At 48.1% G+C, this 22,793-nt stretch overlaps 1 gene segment (V, D, J or C); it reads left to right on the top strand.

Annotated features, from left to right (window-relative positions):
* The first annotated feature begins 4,747 nt into the window (after window positions 1-4,747).
* Window positions 4,748-12,018, top strand: LOC138401651 (immunoglobulin lambda variable 4-69-like). The segment is given in 2 exon segments: window positions 4,748-4,793; window positions 11,696-12,018. Coding segments are annotated over 2 exon segments (369 nt in total).
* The last annotated feature ends 10,775 nt before the right edge of the window (window positions 12,019-22,793 follow it).

Genomic DNA, 22,793 nt, shown 5'->3' with positions numbered 1-22,793 from the left:
CTCTCAGGTCTCTGGGCCATGGGGAGGTGTGTGCCTGTGACCAGCAGGGGGCGCTGCGGGACTGCCCTGTGGTCCCTACACAGCTGCTCAGGGAGGACCAGTCACTGTAAGAAGGAATGTCCTTAGGACTGTGTCCTGTGCTCACTGATGGGGACTCAGCAGCTGTGTCCTCTCTGGCCTGGCACAGTCCCCTGAGCAGGGCCCTTTGTGTGGTCTCAGCAGCTGCTTCCTCCCAGGGCTCCCCCAAGGGGCAAAGCAAAGGTCCCTCCTCCTCAGTGTGCAGGGAGAGCTGAGCTCCAGCCCAGGGCTCAGGGAGGGGCTGGGCAGTCCCTAGATGGAAACACATTTGCATGAGCAGCCCCTCCTCTGCAGAGGGTGGGGACAAAAGGAGGCCTGGGGCAGCCCAGCCCCACTGTGGGGACCAGGGGCTGTGTCCACCATGGCCTGGACTCCTCTCCTCCTCGTGCTCCTCTCTCACTGCACAGGTAGGGACAGGCCTTGTAAACTAAGTCTCCGTTTCCATCCTGTGTCAGCCCCTTTGTCTAAGACCCATGAAGAACTTTACCCTGGATTCTGGCTCAGCACCCACCAGTGTCTCTCTTTGCAGGTTCCCTGTCCCAGCCTGTGCTGACCCAGCCGCCCTCCCTCTCTGCATCTCCTGGAGCATCAGCCAGACTCACCTGCACCCTGAGCAGTGGCTTCAGTGTTGGTAGTTACTGGATATACTGGAACCAGCAGAAGCCAGGGAGCCCTCCCCGGTACCTGCTGTACTACCACACAGACTCAATTAAGCACCAGGGCTCCGGGGTCCCCAGCCGCTTCTCTGGCTCCAAAGATGCCTCGGCCAATGCAGGGATTCTGCACATCTCTGGGCTGCAGCCTGAGGATGAGGCTGACTATTACTGTTATATATGGGATGACAGCTCTAAGAGTTACACAGTGCTCCAGTCCCGTGAGGAAATGAGACAAAAACCTCACTCCACTGTACTTACCTGGTGCAGTGACCCCTGCTGGTGGCTGTGACCAAATCTAGCTCAAAGGATGACTTCTATTGTCACATCGTCAACCAACACTTAATTTTCTTCAAATCAGTACGTCTTAAAATGTTGTAAACCTTTATTCAGTTCTGTTCATGCTTTCTGAGGCAAAAAATTGTTTGATTAGAGGTTAAAAAAAACTCTCACTAGAGACATTGGAAGAGACAAAATGAGTTTGATTTTGACCACACCCTGTTCCGTGTCTAGGAGGGACTCAGATGCTTCTGGTTTAAACGCTTCAGTCTGGATTTTGTGATACAATAGCAACATCCAGAAATAATATTTATTCTATATACTAGCGATGAATTCCCAAACAGTATTTTGAAAATCAATATTTAGTATATAATAGCATCAACATGATAAATTAAAGATAAATGTGAGAAAACCAAAAGTTTTGTACACTGGAAACTACAAAACATTGGAAAGGAAATCAATAAAAATTAAATAAATAAATAGTTATTCTTAGTTTGTTATTTGAATAACACAATTATCAAAACCACAATGTTTTTAAGATAATAATTCTTCCCTAATCAAACAATCTGTTTTTGGTGCCACAGCCCTCCTGGTGGAAAAACCAACCAGCCAACCAATCGACCAACAAAATACAAATCAAATGTCACTCAGAAACACAAAATGTGATTTTTTTAAAAAAGATTACTAAACATACGTTAGGAACAGATAACAAAAATGCACATCATGGCCAGAGGGAGTTTATTGGAAGGATGTTTCACTACGCAAAGATCAATCAAGTCAATCCACCATATATTCAGGCTCAGGAAGAGCAAGCAGATGACCTTATCAATCAATACAGAAGAAGAACTTGACAAAACTCAGTGCTCATTCATGATAAAATTATTCTTCAGATATGCAGGAATGGAGAGGAACATTCTCAACATGATAATCAACCTCCATTACTCCTACAGCTCACATCAGACATGAAGATGAAATACTGACAACATTTCCCTGGAGGTAGGAAAGGAAGCGAGCAGGTGCACTCTGAGCACTGCAGTACAACCAGGGCCAGAAAGTTCAGCCAGCACCGTCAGTCACGCAAGATAATTAAAAGGCAAACACACTATAAAGAATAAAATGCACCTGCCCCTATTCTCAGATGGAGGGATGGTCTACATATAAAATACATAGGACTCTACGAGTGTATATTTTTAAAATACTGAGACTGATATTAATAAGTAATCTCATCCGGGCCACAGGATACAAGATCACTTAGACTTTTGTATATGGGCAGTGAACAAGAGGAAACAGAAATTACAATATCATTTACATTCACTCAAAAGTATAATACATTTTCAATTTTTTTTTAGCTTTAACAAAAGTTAACTTAAAATGTATCATAGACTTAAATATAAAACTTAGCCTAGAGAATAACATAGGAGAAAATCCCCAGCATCTAGGAAAGGTCTCAACATTCTCATACAAGAAACCAGGAACACAATCCATAGGATTTTAAAACATCAATAAATGGATGTCATCAGAAAGAAAACTTTTGGTCTGTGAAACACCCTGGTAAGATAATGACAACCTTATATGCAGGCTGGGAGAAAATAGTTTCAAATCACTTATCTAACAAAGGACTCATAGATGGAACATACAATGAATTTTTAGAACTCAACATTAAAAAATAAGAAATCCAATTAGAAAACAATGAAAAGACATGAACAGATATTTCATTAATAGAATATACAAGTGATAAGCATATAAGAAGATGCTCAACCAAACTAACCATTGGAGAAATGCAAATTAAAATTAAGATGAGATATCAGTATACATGGATTGGAACAGCTAGGAAAAAACAGTACTGAAGTCTAGTGAGGATAAGGAGAAAATGGATCCATGAAGCATTGCTGCTCAAAGTGTACGAGTGTAAAGTCACTATGGTAAATATTAATAGCATGTATATGTTGACATGGTCAAAGGCATGAACAGATATGTCAGTGAGTGCACACCCACATACATATATCACATACTCACTGCATCACCTTTTAATTTAATTGCATTTCTGGGAAATTTTGCTAGAGAGAGACAAATGTATATGCCTGCAAAGCTTGTACCTGACTGTTCGTGGCAGCTCTGTTTGCCATAGTACATAACTGGGAACGACCGAAATGCCCCTCAGTGGACCGACGGCAAAGCAGTCAGGGATCCCCCCATATCCCACGGTGCCACTCAACGATAAAAGTGGTGCAGACTCGTGAAGCTCACGGCAGCGTCTGTAGATCCCAGTCCCCGTACACACAAGTGTCCCACGGAGCACGGACCGTCAGCATGTGGACACAACGTGAAAAGCCTACAATATCATGCTATGGGAAACATGGTCTTGCCTGTTTTCACATGATATTTCTCAAATGTTAATTGTTCTTATCTGCCATTATATCATTGCATACTCTTTTCAAAATAAAAAGAAAGACAAAGCAGATAATTATCGTGAGTAAAGCTGCAAGAGTCTCCGTGAGAGAAAATCCTTCTTTCGAAGAGATGGGCAGCAGCCGCTGACCTTTGGCAGCCCTGGCATTTGGCATTTGGGCCAAGGTGGCATTGTCCCACGTAGCCCCAAGGGCTCTGGGTTCAGTCACCCTCTGTCCCCACCCTCCTGAGAGTTGTCCCCCTTCCCCTGTGTCTTATGACTGAATTATTCCTCCTGACCCTGGGATTCCTCTTCCTCCTGACCAAATGCCTGGGCCTCCTTCATCAGGAACTGCCAGGGTGCCCTAGGCCTGCTGGGGAGGGGAGGCAGTTTCTTCTGTTTCCTTCTGGACAGGGGCTCCTTCCCAGGGACCCTAAGGAACCCAACCCACCTGCGAGTCCCTGGGAACTCACAAGATGGAGAAGTCATCGGGAGGGGAAAGAGCTCTGGGGGCTGCACCTGGGAGCAGAGGGTGTGGGCGCCCCAGCAGCCAGCACAGGGCACCGTGACCTGTGGGATTGCTGTTCCCTCAACATGCTGTGCTCTTTCATGTCTGAGTGTTTGCCCACATTGCTAATTTCCTGTGATTCCTGAACCGTTTCTAGGAATGCTGGGTAAGGACTGGCCTTACAGCAGGGCCCCACTCTCCACTCACACCCAGGGCACAGTCTCCTCCTTCCCTGGTCCCCACGGAAGGAGCTGCTCAGGCCTTTGCCCCCAGAGCCCTCTGCATCCTCCCCTCACTGCAGCCTCCTCACCCTGCAGGTCGTCATCTTTCCCACACGGCATCTCCTAGTAGTCCAGGTGTCCTCCCTGCAAGGTTATTTGTCACCATTGGTTACTCGGGATACACCGGGGTGTGGCCCATGAACGCTGCGGACTGACAGTGGCCAGGCTCTCAGGTGACTCCACTCACAGGATTCCTACTGAGAGACTGCAGTCCGCACAGTGAGCTGAGGGTGATCCCAGGGTCTGCACAGGGGGCACCCACAGCTGCCCACCCACCAAACTCCACACGGTGGAGCAATGGGGCCTCCACTCACCGACGAGGACTCAGCAGCTCACCCCCTGGGTGTGGCCCCAGCACCGGCCTCCTTTGAGGTCTTGCCTCTAGCCTTGCCATTCCGTCAGCCCTCAGAGCCTCAACAAATGCATGAAGAAGGGTGGGGACGGTCATTGAGGGTAACACATTTGCATCCATAACCCCTCCTCTGTGAGGCCAGCGGAGGGATGAGAGAAACCTGGGGCAGCCACTCCAGCGCTGAAACTCAGGAGGACTGTGTCCACCATGGCCTGGGCCCCTCTCCTTCTCCTGGTCCTCTCTCACTTCTCAGGTAGGAACAGGACTCACACATCCAGGGTCAGCCCCCAAGCTTGACCAGTCCCCTTGGCCCAGATCTCCCTGCAGCTTCATGCTGGCAGGTGCCCAGCACCCATGAACGTCTGTGTTTGCAGGTTCCCTGTCCCAGCCTGTGCTGACCCAGCCGCCCTCCCTCTCTGCATCTCCTGGAGCATCAGCCAGACTCACCTGCACCCTGAGCAGTGGCTTCAGTGTTGGTGACTTCTGGATACACTGGCTCTAGGAGAAGCCAGGGAGCCGTCCCCTATACCTGCTGTGCTACTACTCAGACTCATAAGCACCAGGGCTCCAGGGTCCCCAGCCGCTTCTCTGGCTCCAAAGATGCCTCGGCCAATGCAGGGATTCTGCACATCTCTGGGCTGCAGCCTGAGGACGAGGCTCACTATTGCTGTCTAACATGGCATGGCAGCTCTCAGACTTATTCAGTGCTATGGTCACATGAGGAAGTGGGACAAAAGTCTCCCCTCTGCACTCTTCTGGTCTGGTGTAGTCACCCCTTGCTGGTGGCTCTGACAAAATCTAGTTCAATGGGTGACTTCTGTTGCCAGATCTCCAACCACGACTTGATTTTTCTTGGGCAAGCAGATCCGACAATGTCATATCCTGCTCTTCAATTCAACTTCTAGACTAATCCACTGTTCATTTCTTCTCAACCTTGTCTTTGTTTTGCAACAGAAATTCCTAATTTATGATAAAAATTCTGTCAATGGAGGCTTAAGAGGAGATCAAAAGAAGTTCATTTGGGTCATGTCTAGCTCAGGGCAGAAAGTCTAAGGAAAGATGTAGGTGGAATTGTAGTCCTGGGAGATGCTGTTGTGGGTGCACGTGACCTGCTGGTATGTGAGGAAGGGGAGGTTTAGGCAGCTGGCATGAAGTTAGGGGAACCAGACAAGGCGGTCAGGGCAGAGGCCCAGACCAGGTGCAGGACTCGCTGCTCTGAGGCTGATGGGCAGAGTGTGGGCGCAGCAGGCCAGGGCTGGGCTCTGCTGTGCTGAGACTGTGCTGTCACCTGCAGTGTGGACCTGAGGGGATGTGGTTCAGATTGTCCCCTTACCCGAATGAAGTGTGACATGCAACCTGTTTGAAGGGAATCAGCATAATGTCTCTTTAGAGAAGATGACACCCTCATAACTTCAAGATTCTTGATTGTATTTTCAAAGTTAGAAATGGAACCTCCATTCATAATCTTTTGCCAGACAATACAAAGACCTTTCTCACAAAACACACCCCCTCTAATAGCTGCCACGGCCTGTCCCAGAATGGGTGGGTAGGTCCCTGCCCACATTGGTGCTGCTGTCCTCGTCCTGGGGGGGTACAGAGTGGGGTGTGATGCATATGGGAGAATCTTGAGACTCAGACTGCTCAGGGATTTTGTAGAACTCAGGGCACAGGCTTCCCCATCCTCCATCAATTGCCATAGAATATTCCACAGAACAGGACCCAGGAAAGGCCAGAAACACAAAGAGAAGGATGACAATTTGGACAAAGTGCCTCTGACATTGTTCTGTGAATGGGGCAGGGAACGAGATTGAAGGAAGCTCTGTCTTCACTTTGGATCCCAAAGAGCAAGGCTATGAGCTGTCCCCGTTGTGCCGTGGGTCCCCTCTTCCTCTCTGTTCTGAAAGCTTATGCAGGCCCAGGCTCACGGGCCTCTGCTGGTTTCCCTCCCCAGCTCTGCCCACCCTTAGGAGGACCCTGCCCTGTGCTCACAGGTCTCTGCACTTCGCTCTGCTGGTCCAGCCTCCTGCAGGGTCCAGGCCACCAGGACAGAAAACCATCTACTGCTCTGGAAGACATAACAGTACTGGGTAGAACGGTCATGTCTGTCACGTTTGCACTGGGGATGTCGCATCAGAACTCTAGACCCTCTGAAACAAGCACATACTCTTGGATTCTCAGTTCTTCCTTTTGGCTCCCGGTCATCCTACCCCAGTAGGTCTTGCTTTCATTTCAGAGATGAACTCAAGAAAGTGACTGTTGCACGACAAACACAAGTCACTCTTCAGCACACAGCGATGGCTTTGCCCTCCCTGTGCCAGGCTCTGTGGCAGCAGTGATGTGAACCCTGTGCCCTCCAGGGTCCTGCACTCGGTCTGTGCTCACTCAGCTGCCCATCATCTGGGAGTAACATCACCTCCTCGTGCCCTGGCACCAGCACACAGTGGGATGGGCAGTGCGGCCGGGCACCACCGGCTCCCAGGAGAAGCCACAAATGGTGATACCTGGTGGTTCCCAACTTGCAGGGTCCCGATCATATCTCTTGATTCAGTCCTGGCCACTGGAGCCCCCGCAGTACGCTGGGCCCTGTCTGAGGATGAGGGCGATGATTACTGCTCAGGAGGGGGGAGGAGCTCAGTGCTAACCCAGGACACCTGCCCCACAGGGCAATGGGGCACAAGTCTCCCGTCTGTTCCCCATCCTGGTCCAGAGACACACTTTATCATCCTATGACCAACACCATGTTCAGGGACATTCCTGGAGTCATTTCTCCCTCCAGAACCAAGGTTCTGAGGCCCTTCCCTGGATCTGGAACCTTCTATCCAGCCGATCTTAATACTAAGCTGTTAGGATAAGACATCCCAGTGACGTCATTGCCACATAGGCTGGCAGCTCAGGTGCAAAATGCCCTTGGTCATCCCAGATGTCCAGTCATGTGTCCTTGCTGTGTGTCTGTGTCCATGTCTCAGGACAGGTGTGTGTTTCAGAGTCAGCGTGGTCACCATATGGTCCAGGAAAAAGACGTTGAGCTTTGACAAGTCAAAGAGGAAACACACATGTCACTGCTCTTGGCTTCACCTAAGGCAGCTTCGCGAAGTCTGCAGATTCCTGTGATTGTCCTCAAATGGGGCAGGAACATTCCCTAGACTAGATGACTGGGACACCCCAAAACATCAGGCAGGAAGAGGTGCAGACTTTAGAATACACAAAGCAACGACACTTGATTGTGCCAAAGGATATTAATAGACATTTGCATGTAATTCAATTTCCTTAAGGTATAAAAACAAATTGGACATTGAGGGTTTTAAATCACCGCTAGGTCCTTGTGGAAACAGACGCTGAATTCCATCCCACATGTGGCAGGGGAAAAAGAGATGAGCAGAAACTTCTGGAAGCCAGATGAGAATTTCCACAATTTCTTGGTGCTGATGTGATAGAGCCCTGCCAGGGGCTCACTTGAAAGTCCTGCAGGGACACAGCACCGGGAGAAGGAAACGTGTTGAATGTCCACAGTTCTGGTGATGCTGGAAACACCACCACTGCCAGCAACAGCCATAGTTTAAATAGATTTTATAATTGACACATGTGGACATGTACAACATCTAGCAATATTAATTAACAAAATGGACAACCTTTCTGTCAACTTTTGTAAGATTCTGTGTGTAGGGAAATAGTCAAAAATCTTACCTTAATGTCAGTTGTAAGAAGACAAGGTTGCAATTGGCAATACATAGGGTCACTACTGAAATGGTAGAATTTAAAAGTAAATCGTTACTAAGTATAAAATAATGTAGTGGAAATGCTTGATTCATGAAAAATAAAAAAGGGAGAAAGGAGGAATTAAGCAACAAAGCCCAGATAAAGTTAGAGAAATGTAGGCACAGACACAATATCAGTAATTGTACTAAATGGAAATTTATGGATGAACGAGATAAAAATAGAGTCTGTTAAAACAAAGATACATGTGTGTCCCTGTTCCTTCTGCTCCGTAGGGCTGTTTAAAAATGAAGCATGTTTAAATGTTCCATGATGTTCACCCCAAACCATTCAAAAACATTACATTTAAAAATAAAATTCTGATCATGAGACACATGATGTCTATTTTACTCTATGTGTAGTTTGGATGAATCTCTTACTTTAATGATGATGCCGTTTCTCCTCTGAACGGGCAGTTCCACTGAAGCTCCTGCTGGTTATGGGCAGTTACTTAGAGCGAAGGAGGGTCGGCAGCCCAGCCTGGCAGCGCCACTCTGTGTGTCACACCCGCATCCCTGGTCCCCCCAACTTTGCCACTGAACGCAGTTTATAGTATTAATATAATGCCAGTGGCAAACTCCTGTCCCTTCACACTTCCAGCCACGGGCTCTGAGATTTCCCAGGCGTCTCACTGCTGGAGGGAGGAGGACCCTCTAATCACCCACAAAGAAGACGTGGTGTCATTTCACCTGTGCAGGCAAGAAAATATTCGCAGGGCTGGAGTTAGGTTTGGGGAAAATTAGATCTTTAGGGCAGGATGTTCAGACCTCACATAGCTCATCCTTCAGCCCTGAAGTTTCCAGAGAAGAAATGCAGGATGCAGGGCCCTAAGGGTGTGGGGAGCTGATTTGGTGAAAAACATCGCTTCAGATCAAAAGTGAATTTCCCCTTCCTCAAGTCATAAGAATCACTGAGACTTATTTGGCCAACTTCAAAGAGAAAGATTATGATACAGGATGAGAGAGACATGAGGCTCCAGGACCATTTCAGCAGGTGGAAAGCAGACTGCAGGGGACCCATTTCCAATATCGTTTGACTGATGCCAAAATCTGAAACTAAATGCTTATAAAGGGGAATGTGTCCCATTTCTCCTTAGAATGACCAAAGGAAAATTAACAGAGAAAACCAGTAAACCAAAAGTAGGTGCTATTTCAGATGTGTTGACAAAACCTCTAGAGAGTCTCATAACATGATATCCAAAATGTTTTCAATACAATGAAAAAAATCACTTGTCATATCAAGAACTAGGAAAATTACAACTTGAGTGAGGAAAAGACAATCCACAGACACAGACACTAAGAAGATCTAGGTGATGAAATTATATCGCTCATGTACTTAAGTCAGCAACCGTACAATTCCTATGATCAGCTATTTCTGATATTCTTGAAATAAATGAGAATGGAGAAAATTTGAGAAAAAATTGCAAGTCATAAAAACAAACTAAACATATATTATAAGGCAAAAAATTTTACGTTGAATTTTTAAAAAGTCTCTTTGGACAGATTCAAGAACAAGTGAGAATAAAACTGAAATTCCGGCATTTGACAAGACATTTAAAACAATTAGAGAAAGTAGAAGCCATAGTTATCACAGCCCAGCAGGGGGCGCTGTGGATCTTCCCAGAGCTGAGCCAGGCCTGAAACACACTCAAATGGTTCAAATTTCAGGGTCCCTGGGCCTGTGCTCACTGGCCTGAGTTAGAGGTGACAGCAGTTGCTTCCTCCCAAGGGGCAAACTCGGAGCTGACATCGGCCCAACTGTCCCTGACAAGAGAGTTGCCCCCTGGGCCAAGGACACAGAATCCCATGGTGCTGGTGGTGGTGAAGGGCTCATATTTGCATGAAGCATGACGCAAACACATCCTTCTCCCAGGGAGCTGAGGAGGAGACACAGGAACCAGCCCAGAGACCAGAAACACCTGTGACTCTAGAGGATTTTTGGCAAGGCCACACCATGTCCTGGACTCCTCTCCCTCCTCACTCTCTGCGCAGGCACAAAGAGGTTTCAGAGAGCAGCCTTTGAAGGGGTCCCCTGTCCTAACACGTGTGGGATTCGGGTTACAGGGTTCTGTTCTCAGTCTCTGGTGACTCAGGAGCAACACACCCCAAACCTCCCTCGACCTGACCCCCCCAGCTCCTGCCCAATGTCCCCACTGGCTTCTCCTCCAGTCGCTTCTACAGTGTGGACCGTCCTCACCCTCCCCTTCCCGTCTCTGATTCACAACTTCCACTCTCAACCCTCGGGTCTGTTTCCTTCGTTCCAATTCCCTTCTGTCCTGTGAGCTCCTCAGCTAATTACTGAAGTATTTGTATGAGAAAAGCCCTGGAATTTTAAAATAATTTTTCTTCTGCATTTTTACTCACATTGTCTATTTCTCTTGAACTTCTCTCATCCTGCACTTCAGAAGAAGCCCCCAGTGAGCTGGTTCCCTTTTCTCATCACTCAAGGACCTTCCCCTTCTCCTCCCGGGGTCTGTGCTCATTCCCCAGGGAATCCAGTGAGTCACCAAGCCTGCTCACTTACCCTCCAGACACTCCCACTCTGTCCCTGTGTGTGACCTCCTGAGGAATCACGTGGGGAGGGAGAAACCTGCTGCATGAGCAGCCTGGGAAGTGGTTTCATGGCTGAACTGTCCCTGTTCTCTGCAAATGCACATTTTGTTTCACGCACAGTTTGTATAGGAGACCCCGCTCCCCTTTTAATACAGGCAGAGTTGTGTGTCCTGTTCCCACTGAGAAGGCTGAAATAGGACAGTTAAAGGCCGAGACAAGGTAGGAGCTGCAATGAGGAGGGGACTCGCTCTGTCCTTGTGCAGGGAGTGGGCAGTTGTCAAGTCCCTGGTGAGGACAGACACCTTTGTTAGGACCCCCTGGCATCTGGTCCCAGACACACTTCATCTGGTCCTGGGCAGCAGGGGGCGCTGTGGGCCTGTCACTGAGGGCTGTGTGGGGCTCAGCTGGGAAACCAGACACTTAACCTTGGTCTCTGCTCAGAGCTCATTGGTGCCAGCAGGTGGGTCCTCTCTGGGCCCCTGGGGAGACAGGCCCAGCCCAGGGCCCCTCCCAGTAATGACACCCTGTCACTGGGGCTGCACACAGGCTCAGGGCGGGCTTGGTGGGCGGGGGAGGAGCAGCACATTTGCATGCAGGGCCCCCTCCCTCCTCTGGGGCTGGAGGGTGGATAAGAGACACCTGCAGAGTGGCAGCCTCGGCACAGCTCTGGGGTGTCTGCACCATGGCCTGGGCCCCACTCATCCTCCTCACCCTCCTCCTTCACTGCACAGGTCAGGACGGTCCTCAGCATCCGGACCCCCAGCTCACTGACACCACCTCCCAGACCCATGCCACACTGCCCTTCCCTCTTGTCCTTCCTCCAGGACATAATGTGTGTCTGTGTTTCCAGGGTCCCTCTCCCAGCCTGTGCTGACTCAGTCGCCCTCTGCCTCTGCCTCCCTGGGAGCCTCGGTCAAGCTCACCTGCACCCTGAGCAGTGGACACAGCAGCTACGCCATTGATTGGCATCAGCAGCAGCCGGGGAAGGCCCCTCGGTACTTGATGTATGTTAACAGTGATGGAAGCCACGGCAAGGGGAACGGGATCCCCGATCGCTTCTCAGGCTCCAGCTCCGGGGCTGACCGCTACTTAACCATCTCCAACATCCAGTCTGAGGACGAGGCTGACTACTACTGTGGTGCAGGTTATGGCAGTGGTGGTTCATATGGTTGAAGCACAGCGATCCAGATGAATGGGGAAGTGGGACAAAAACTGTTTTCTCCACTCTACTACCAAGGCTGCCACCTGGCTCCCAGAAACAGTGTCTGGTGGTCTGAACCCTCAAAAATATTTACTTTTTCTTTGTTAGAAATTTTTCAGGGAGAGAACTGGATGCATCCCGATTCCTTTCAAGGGTTCTCTGGGAACCCAGCTGCTAGGCCAGGCTCCTATAGAGTGAACAGATCTGTAGCAAGGAAGGAAATGTAGCAACTGATCCTGTCACCCCTGCTGCTTGCTACATTTTCACTACATGGGGGATGCGGGGACATTCTCCTTTCTACATTCAAACACTGAGACTCCAGAACATACCTCTCTCCTGCTTTTTTGAGGATTACTTAAATGACCACCTATAAAAATAATTTTATTTACTTCTAAGAAATTTTCAGACTCTATCTATATGGTAGGAAGCACACTCTGAACAAATGCAGAGAGAATAAAAATTTGTGGCTGGTGTGAGAACAAACCTTAAGACCTTTGGCTGTTTCCGAAGGTTTTCTTCAGTGTTTAGTGTTTGGATTTTGGGAGTAGGGGACAAAGTTGAGAAATTGATCCCAATGTACATAAGATGACAACTGATATGCAAGAACGTAAGAAATAAAAGGAAACTAAATGGCCAGTTAGTAAACTTTGACAGCTCTGAGCCTGAAAAGGTTTCTTTTTCCAAAAACATGTAGTCAAGAAACACTTATGGGCTGGGCGCGGTGGCTCATGCCTGTAATCCTAGCACTCTGGGAGGCCGAGGTGGGCGAATCGTTTGAGCTCAGGAGTTCGAGACCAGCCTGAGCAAGAGCGAGACCCCATCTCTACTAAAAATAGAAAGAAATTATATAGACAGCTAAAAATATATAGAAAAAATTAGCCGGGCATGGTGGCACATGCCTGTAGTCCCAGCTACTCGGGAGGCTGAGACAGGAGGATCCCTTGAGCTCAGGAGTTTGAAGTTGCTGTGAGCTAGGCTGACGGCACTCACTCTAGCCTGGGCAACAGAGTGAGACTCTGTTTAAAAAAAAAAAAAAAAGAAACACTTATGCAATGATGGAATGGGGCCCTTTGAAAACCTTTCCCACCATACAGGATCATAAGAACAGTGGGAAAAATTGTCTAAATCAACCTTTTCAGAACTCTGGACATTTAGTAAAGGCTTACAACAATGTGAGGTCCATTTAAGAAAAATGAGGGACATTTGTAAGAACAAGAGCTCTGTTGTTTTCATTGCAAATCTCCCCAGACCTATGGAAGCCCTGAAAATTAACAGCCTCCAAACCACTGTAGCTGTGAAAACCAGAAGAATAATATTAATTGGAAAAACAAATCATAGTCTTGGAGTTTCCCAAAAAGCCCTATCCACAGACTGCAGTCATTACTTGAACTTTCTGGATGCTCTAAGAAAAGCCTCCCTCTCAGCACTTTTCTGAATTTGAATTGACTCAGAGCTTGTTTGGTTCAAGCTGCTCCATCCTCAATGTGCTGTGGAATAAGGGCTGGCGTTTGTTCACACTGAAAGCGCCTGAGACAGTGCGTGGGGTGGAATAAGCACAAAGCTGATCAAATGCTTCTGTGGGAAAACAAGTGCCAGGTGTGGGATGTCCACAGGTGGTGTCAATAAGCCCTGACATATTCCTGTGGGTACAGAAGACCACTTACATGCCCTGGGGTGTGTTTATGTTGAGGTGAGAACTAAGAAGCCCCTAATCTTTCTCCACTGGCTGAAATTGGAGATCCCTGCAAGATGAATTGGAGGCCAAGGCAGAGTTATGAACTGACAGAGTGTTGAAATTGTGCCCCAACACATGCAGAGAGCCTTTGGGGAAGGTTGAGAGATACATTTCTTCAAGGCACCCAAGGGAACCTCTGTCCAGTAATGAAACATTAATGTATTTAAACTGAGACTTCAGTGTCGACACATGCAGAGAATACAGTCTTAGCACAGAAAACCACGAAACAATAAACCATCAACAATGATAACAACTACAACAAAAATAATACTATGAAGAAGGACAACAACAGAAATCAGCAGGGAATAGATCTGATTTTCAGAGTTGTCACATCATATTACTTAAAATCTCCATTTTTCAAAATGAAATAGTGAGTCAATTAAAGAAACAAGAAATTATTGTCCCCACAGACTACAAAAGAGAAAACATTACAGCAACAACAAAGCATAAAACAAAGGAAATAAACATGAAAATATTGGTGAAAATTATCCCCAAATAATCACAGACATTGGAACTAGTAGAGAAAGACTTCGAATCTGCTATTATAAATACGCTGAATGTAATAAACAAAATCATGTCCAAAATTAAGACAAATTTCATATGTAAGTCTCATCATATATGGCATATTAATAAAGAAATAAAAAAGAAAGAATAACTCAACATGAGGTAGATCAGTTGATATTATTCTGCCTGAAAAACAGAAAGATATCAGAATAAAAACAATGTCCCTAACTTGAGGGACCTGTGTGACATCATCCCATGTGTCAACATACGCATAGTGAAAGTCTCAGAAGGACAGCAGCAGGGGAAAGGGACAGAAGAATGTATTTGAAACGTGATAACCAAATAGGTCCCTAACTTGCTGTGAAAAACACACCTGAGATGCTCAATAAACCCTCACAGAAATCAATCAGAACTGATTACTATGGGCATAAGGAAACTAGCATGGAGGGATAAAACTTACTAAATGCTACTAAGATAAATATGCAAAGACAGTGACACCAGGAGCCTGTCATAATTTCTGATTCCATCCATGATGTAGTATGGAGTGACAGGTCCAGCCCTTACACCTGACACGACTACAGGACAGGAGCAGATACTGAAATTGTTGTTTCCTGATATTGCACATTGGAAATGAGGAGAACCAGATGCTGCAACCTCAGAGAAGAAAAGAACATTTGCACAAGGAGATGCACAAACCCTTATGGACACACAGGCACACACATGCATACAACACATGCATATCCACCACACACACACAGATGCATGTGTGTTTCCACACACATACACATGTGCCCTCACAGATGAGCCCAACGGTGGCCGCAGATTTCTTTCTAGACTGACCGTTTGGACCAGAAGAAGATGGAGCCCCAGCTGATCATGAGGGTGTCACTGAGCTGAGGACACAGAGGTGAGAATCACAGGTACAGGGATGACTGGGATTCTCAGAGCAAGACACTGGAGAGCAGGTAGCTGCACAGAGCAAGGTCTCTGTGACTCTGCACACGGCCCCTTTGGCTTTGGCTGAGCACAAGGGCAACATGCAGGGGGGATTCTAACTTGATGAACGAGAGAAGGAACATAAATCTGCTGCCTTGGATTCTCCTGATTCTTCTGACCTCCCTGCCAAAGGGCGAACTCCTAATGTTCTTCCAGTCTCAGTTTAAACTACATTTATGCTGAGATGCCTTCTCACACCCACCCACCCCTAGAGGAGGTGAGACCCCACAGGATCACATCCTCAGTGACCAAGGGGTGCAATTGGAAACCCTCTTTGCATGTCTAATGCATGTAGAGGCTCCAATTTGCTGGAATGAAAACCCCCTGATGTAAAAAAGTTGGTGTGGAACAGAAGGTGAAAGCTACCCAGAAGACAACACGTAACACCACTATAAATAAAATGAAAATTTATAAAATTATTTATGATACATAGAATATATCTAGGACTATTTCAAAATGTCACTTCCACCTTGACCTGCAGCTGGAGCCCGTCTCTCCCACAGACAGAGCAGGAGCTGGCTGCAGCCAGGGCAGGTGCAGGAGCTCAGGGTGTCCCAGGACAGAGCAGTGGGTGTGGCTGGAGGCCCAGAGCCAGGGGAGGGGCTGCAGGGGGGCCATGGGGTGGGCGGGGCCAGACCAGGAAGGGGCTGAGGGGGTGAGGACTGTGGGGTTTATGGGAACAGCCCTGGGGAGTCAGTGCCAGATTATTAGCCAGGGGGTGACCTGGTGGACCTGAGCGGGAATTATCTGTCTGGATGCCTTAAGTGAGAGGCCTGCAGGAAGCAGGGGATCCTGGTCACAGCGTATTTACTGAAAGAGCCTCTGGGTCCAGGAGTGCGGGGACTATTTGCACAGTTAAAGCAGATTTGCATCAGGGACACAGTGAGGGAGCGCTGGTCTCTGCATTCACCTGTCCAGGGAGTCAGCGTTTCTGCAGGAACATTAAAGAGTCAAACTTACCTTCTTAGTAAACTATAAAATATGAGTAAGGAACTACAAGTAGGGAAGTTATATTTAGAATATAAATAAGCTATATTTCATCAAAAACAAGATACTGGTATGAAATATATGGCACAGATAAACAGAAAAATACAAATGTAGGGAGATAAATCTCCATAAAATTAAGAAAGCGTTGCGCTATGAACTGGGAAATGTTGTCTCTACCCAACTACTATTGATTCACAACTGAAGTCTGTCAGTATGAACATTCCAAAATCATTGTGTGACTTTTGAAATGTTTTCTGAGTTGGTGAGTGTTAAACATATCACTGAGCCAATTCCTTGAACATTTCTCTTCTACACCGTTGCCCTGAATAGCACGGTCACACCAGTCAAACCAGCTGAGATGTTCTAGCACATGTGGTACCCACCATGATGGCACATAAGGGTCATTTAAGATTTTCTAGAATGTACTCTGGGGATGCTGCATCATAAAAACTTATATATGCACATGATTGCACCTTTCATAGTCCAGGGCTCCTTCTGGGAGTGAGAAACCCCAGTGATCACTCACAGTGTGCTGGGGTCACTCCACCAGGGACTCAGCCCATGGCTGTGTGACCAGAGACAGTGACTGGGGAGCTGCAGAGACCAGCTGGGCTCTCAGGTCTCTGGGCCATGGGGAGGTGTGTGCCTGTGACCAGCAGGGGGCGCTGGGGGACTGCCCTGTGGTCCCTACACAGCTGCTCACTGAGGATCATTCACTCACTACCATGAGCCTGGGCTTTGGGGTTGGGCCCTGTGCTCACTGATGGGGACTCAGCAGCTGTGTCCTCTCTGGCCTGGCACAGTCCCCTGAGCAGGGCCCTTTGTGTGGTCTCAGCAGGTGCTTCCTCCCAGGGCTCCCCCAAGGGGCAAAGCAAAGCTGCCTCCTCCTCAGTGTGCAGGGAGAGCTGAGCTCCAGCCCAGGGCTCAGGGAGGGGCTGGGCGGTCCCTGGATGGAAACACATTTGCATGAGCAGCCCCTCCTCTGCAGAGGGTGGGCACAAAAGGAGGCCTGGGGCAGCCCAGCCCCACTGTGGGGACCAGGGTCTGTGTCCACCATGGCCTGGGCTCCTCTCCTCCTCGTGCTCCTCTCTCACTGCACAGGTAGGGACAGGCCTTATGTGGTATGAACAGCCCCTACCCTGACTCTGGATCATCTGCCAAAGATCCCTGAGAAATTTTATCCTGGATACTGCCTTAGTAAGCACTTGTATCTGTGATTTCAGGTTCCCTGTCCCAGCCTGTGGTGACCCAGCCGCCCTCCCTCTCTGCATCTCCCGGAGCCTCTGTCAGACTCACCTGCACCCTGAGAAGTGACATCAGTGTTGGTGGTAAAAATTTGTACTGGCACCAGCAGAAGCCAGGGAGCCCTCCCCGGTACCTGCTGTACTACTACTCAGACTCAGATAAGCACCAGGGCTCCGGGGTCCCCAGCCGCTTCTCTGGCTCCAAAGATGCCTCGGCCAATGCGGGGATTCTGCACATCTCTGGGCTGCAGCCTGAGGACGAGGCTGACTATTACTGTGCCACATGGCACAACAGTGCTTCTCACAGTGACACAGGCAGATGGGGAAGTGGGACAAAAACTGCCTGTTACTCTTACTTAGTTTATGTTAAATTCTATCCACGCTACTATTATTTAAACAAATTAGAATTTTTATTCTAGGTTTTTTGCCAAATAGTTACACAGACTCCAACCAATCAAAGAACAGCCAAGACAATTGTTAAAGCTGCACAATTACATCACAGACATAACTCAAGATGAATTAGTTCTGCTAATTTACACCTGTGTCTGAAATTCAGCCACATCCAGAGGGCAGCAGACAGTGAGGGACTGTGTCCAGTCAGGGAGAGAGCAGCCCTGACTTCTCCCCCCAGCGCTGCCCTCCCAGCTCTGAGGATCCGCTTTGGCCCCAGTGAGACACCTCCCCTCCTTCCAGCCCCCACAGCAGCGACACCCCCAGGGCTGGCCTTGTTCATTGCACTCTGGGAAATGCAATACTAGGGACAAGAGTCCAGTTGGTTGGGGATGAGCGACCAACTGAAAACAAACTATAACTGTGAGGGATGAAATTTAAAGATTTTGTCACCCACCGTGTTTACAAAGTCAGACAGAGGGGACACGAGGAGATCATCCCCCACTTCTGATGCCCACTCCACATGGGAGTGTTAACCCCCCGCTGTGCTTGGATGACACAAAGACAAGCACCCCTCTGAATCCAAATTCCACGCTCCCGCCTGTTATCAGAAGCTGATGAACTATCTTATATGTTGAACACTTAGATTAAGTATATCAAGTAAAAGAGATAAATACACTTTGTTTACAAAGTAACATCAATTATGCATTAATGACTGTGGAAATGTTTTGCAGGTCACTGACCATTATTGACCCTTGTGTTTAGTTAAGAGATAGACGACCTTGAAAGAGCAGGTTGTTGTTCACACCAAGTTCATCTCTCACTTTGTTGTTGAACAAGTAACGGGCATGGGGATCCTTTTGCACACAGATTGTGATTTTACAAAATCTGTATTTATCTGTAGCACTTGCATAACCAGTGGTTGATATGATTGAAGTTGAATTTTAAGTTATTGTTATTTCAATCTAAAATCTTTGAGGAAATGAAACTTTTATGTTTGTATTTTATTTTTTTCAAATAAATGGCACAAATGGTGCCACCCTTGGTGTTGGCATCTAATTAAACAAGACATATTTCAAGTAAACATTTATTTGGTCAATCATTTGTCAGAATGGATGGTCACTGTGAGACGTGACTGTCTTTCCTCCACTCCTGGACACATCCTTTCTTCAATGCAAGAAAGGTTTCGGGGCTGTCATCTATTGACATGCTTTGTAAATAGACTATGTGCTGCTTAAACAGAGAGCACATTTATCCCCAAACTGGAAGGGTCATCCCGTGTCATTAAAGACACACCAGTTATCACATGCACTCTCTGCTTCTATGGCCTGTCCACTTTCTCAGTCACAGGTATAGGATGTGTTGGGGTTTGATTAGATCCTGCCTCTCAAATATATCACAGACATGTTTGGCCCCAAAGCTGGAGAGTAAAATCCTCTGCAGCCGTCAGATCTGTCCTCTCACTCTCTGCAGCTGTCCTGTTGCATCAGACCTGTGCTGTCCCTCCTCGTGTGACGTCTGACCTACGCCCGACCTGTAGCCTGTGAAAGCTATCTGAACAGAAGCCTGGTAGTTCTACGATCTCTCTCTTTCTATTTACTTATCATAAAATATGTCGCTAGCTAGCTAGCTAGATCCAGATATGAATGTCCCCAAATCTGGGGAGGAGAAAGTGCCTGGTCCTCACATGGTGACCAAGCCCCATCCTCTGTCCTGGACCGTCCAGCCCCAGACACTGCCCTACACACAGCAGTATCTCCTCCTGCATGTGTCACTCAATACACATGTATTTGTCACCTACGTGATCCAGTTTGTAGTAACTTGTCACAGTGGCAACAAAAAATGAATGGAGAGGAATGTACGAGGAGCACTGCTGTAAAGAAATATCAAAAAAAAAATATGGAATCAGCTCGGGAATTAAATAAGAAGTAGAGGTTGGGAGAATTTTGAGAAACCTGGTAGAAAAGCCTGGATTGCTTGAACTGCTGTTAGTAGGAATGTGGGTGCTAAAGGCTCTCTGGGGCTCAGCAGGGAGTGAGGAGCGCGCAGAGGACAGCTGTGCTGTCTCAGGGAGCACCCAGTGCCGCATCAACAGACGGATGGTGGAAATACGGCTGCTAAACGTGCTGCTGGTCTACTGGAGAGAGCTCATGGGGAACTAAGGAGCACAGTTTTGGAGACTGGCAGAGAGGGGACCATTGTCACACAGTGGGAAGGAGGCAAGCTTCATTGTGTGGTCCAGTTGTGTGGGAAGCAGAACTGGCAAGCCATGAATTTGGATATTTAGCTAAGATTTCCAAGAAAACTACTGAATGTGAAACCTGATTTATTCTTGTTACCTGTAGCAAAATTTTGTGAAGAAACATATGAATTGAGGAAGGAAGTATTAAACAGAATAAAACCAGGACATAATAATTTGGAAATTAGCAGCATGTGCTTCCAGTTACTTGCTTGCTCTCCTTTTCCCGGACACCCAAAGGAAACCATCATGCACAGCCTTCCATCCAGGTCCTTCGTTGTCTAGAATATGGACCAGGACTCCCACATGAAGTGTGGACACGTCAGAAGGTCCTGTCCTTTGCAGGGATGCAGGTGTCCACCCCACCACACTGACGTCTCTAGATGCCAACTCGTGACCCTCACTCACCTGAAGCATACACAGGAGGGACACACCTAACACCCCTTAGCTCTGTGATTTCACCCCCAAACTTATTTCACTCCCCGTTCTGCAAACATTGCCCATGCCCTGCCCACTGGTGATGAAGTTCAAATGACGATCTGATGTGACACCTTTGCGAGGAGTTGCAGAGCTCACGGTGCTCACCAAGAGCGAATTCTCCCAGCAGACAAGGCTCACAGCTAACCCCTGTGCTGTTGTGGCTGCCAGTCCAGGCACCCCCGTGCTTTTCGATGCGGCATCACCTCTGCACCCTTCGCTCACCCACTGTGGGGCCCAGGAAGCAGGACGTTAACTCCCCACCACCTGGCTCCAATGTCACTGTAGTCTGTGGGTCACACGTGCAGACGCCTGCCTGGATGTCCTTCCCAAACCAGCTTCACACCCTGCACTGCGTGTCCCTTCCGTCCCGCCAGTCATAGGATTCAACTATTGGCCAAACACACTTTGCAAGGGGGGGCAGGGATAAAGGTAGCCCATGTAGAAAAAGACTCTAGAAATATTCCTCCTGTATCCTGTGAGCCATGGTGTTTTTTGAATCAATTCTAATGTGTAAACAAAAATTACAACCTGGGAATGCTGATAATACAAGGAGAAAAAGGGAGATTTGGACACGAGGACTGAGAAGGATCCCAAGTTTTTGCCCATCAGAAAACAACAGTGTGGGGGACAGGCGGGATGTCTAATGCTCCTGCTGCCCATGGGGTTTGCTCCACTCTGTGTCAACATCAGGCCTTGGGGACCTCAGATCCCTGTTTTCTGAGAATTTACCATGAAAGGCATCTGGTCTTTAAGATGCTCTTAATCCTCTCTGACTTCCAGTACTCATGCTTTTTTGTCATTGTTTGTTTGTTTGTTTGTTTTTACATACTGAGAAGGGATCTCTCCTGTGATTAACAGGATATTGAGGATCTGATTTCTCATGCCAGGCTGTAGTAGCCTCTCTGCTTTGCAGCCGCTCTCTCAGATCCCTTGCTCTGGGGAAAGCCATTGCCCTGTGATGAGGACACTCATGTAGCATGACGAAGAGGCTCCTGTGTGAAGGATGAGGAGTCCTGCCACTTGCCTTGCAACCAGCGAATGTAAAAGTTGATTCTCCAACCCCTGTGAGCTTTCTTCTGTGTGTAGCCCCCACTGAAATCCTGCTCTCACCTCATGAGCAAATGTGAGCCTGCTAAGCTGCTCCCCAATTCCTGACACACAGAAACTGTGGGGTCAGACCTGTGTGCAGTTTTAAGCTGCCGCATTCTGGAGCGCTGGATGTGCAGCAGGAGACACTGACTGTAGCCAGAGAGGTGGGTGGCGATGTGTGGGGGAGGGGCTGCCTTGCGTCTGCCCTCAGGGAAATGTGAGGAACCGCAGGGGAAGCCCAGCCCGCTTGTGATTCCAGGGGACTTCGGTTGCACCTGACCCTTCCCTTTAACCCAGGACTCACACGCCAACATCCCGCAGGAATTCTGCCCATTTCTTACGTTTTGTCAAGGTTCCGTGGGTAAATGTTTGAACACAAAGTAATCAATGGTGACATGCGTCATGTCTTCCAAATCGTGGTTTTTCAAAATTGAATTCCCCAGACTGAGGGGCCTGATCCTGTCTGCTGTCTTTGTTGTCACCTGCCGGTTTCCATCCAGGGTAGAATCACACGAGCAGTCGTTCCGCTGCTCCTTTCAGCAGTGACGCCCCCACGACCCTTTGCCTGAATGACCAAACTGGTGATGCATGAAGAGTGTTGTCCGTTGGAAATGACCTGGGTGAAAAAGGTCTAAATGCTGTAGAGCTGATGGCTGGAGAGAACTCTGCCCACCCCCAGTCAGAAGAGAAGCTCGTCTCTCGTTTCGCCCCTCGAGGTGGGTCGGGTGGGGACGGTTAACATGAGGAGGAAAAGGCAGCGCTTTCACACTCCTCAGTGAACGCGGCACTGGAAACCCTCTCAGAGCTGGCAAAGCAAAGAGAGAGGCAGAAAGAGAGAGCCCAGGCTGTTAGCAAGTCCCACCCCAAACACACCGTGAGTCCCCACATGAGGTCCAGGGAACTAAGGGGAAGTAATGACGTTAATTTCATATCCCCCATGACAAACCTGGTGTCCACGATGGGGCATCTGCCTTCCTCCCCCGCCCCTTATCCTTTCTCTCTTCCCCTGGGGCACCCGCAGTTGCCTTCCGTGTTTCCACCCCTCTTGTCCACACGCCTGGAACTCTGTTGACTTGTGTGACA

Source organism: Eulemur rufifrons, chromosome 21 (assembly GCF_041146395.1).
Source record: "Eulemur rufifrons isolate Redbay chromosome 21, OSU_ERuf_1, whole genome shotgun sequence".
Taxonomy (NCBI): domain Eukaryota; kingdom Metazoa; phylum Chordata; class Mammalia; order Primates; family Lemuridae; genus Eulemur; species Eulemur rufifrons.
The sequence above is the reverse complement of the archived record's forward strand: the minus strand, read 5'-3'. Positions and strand labels throughout refer to the sequence as shown.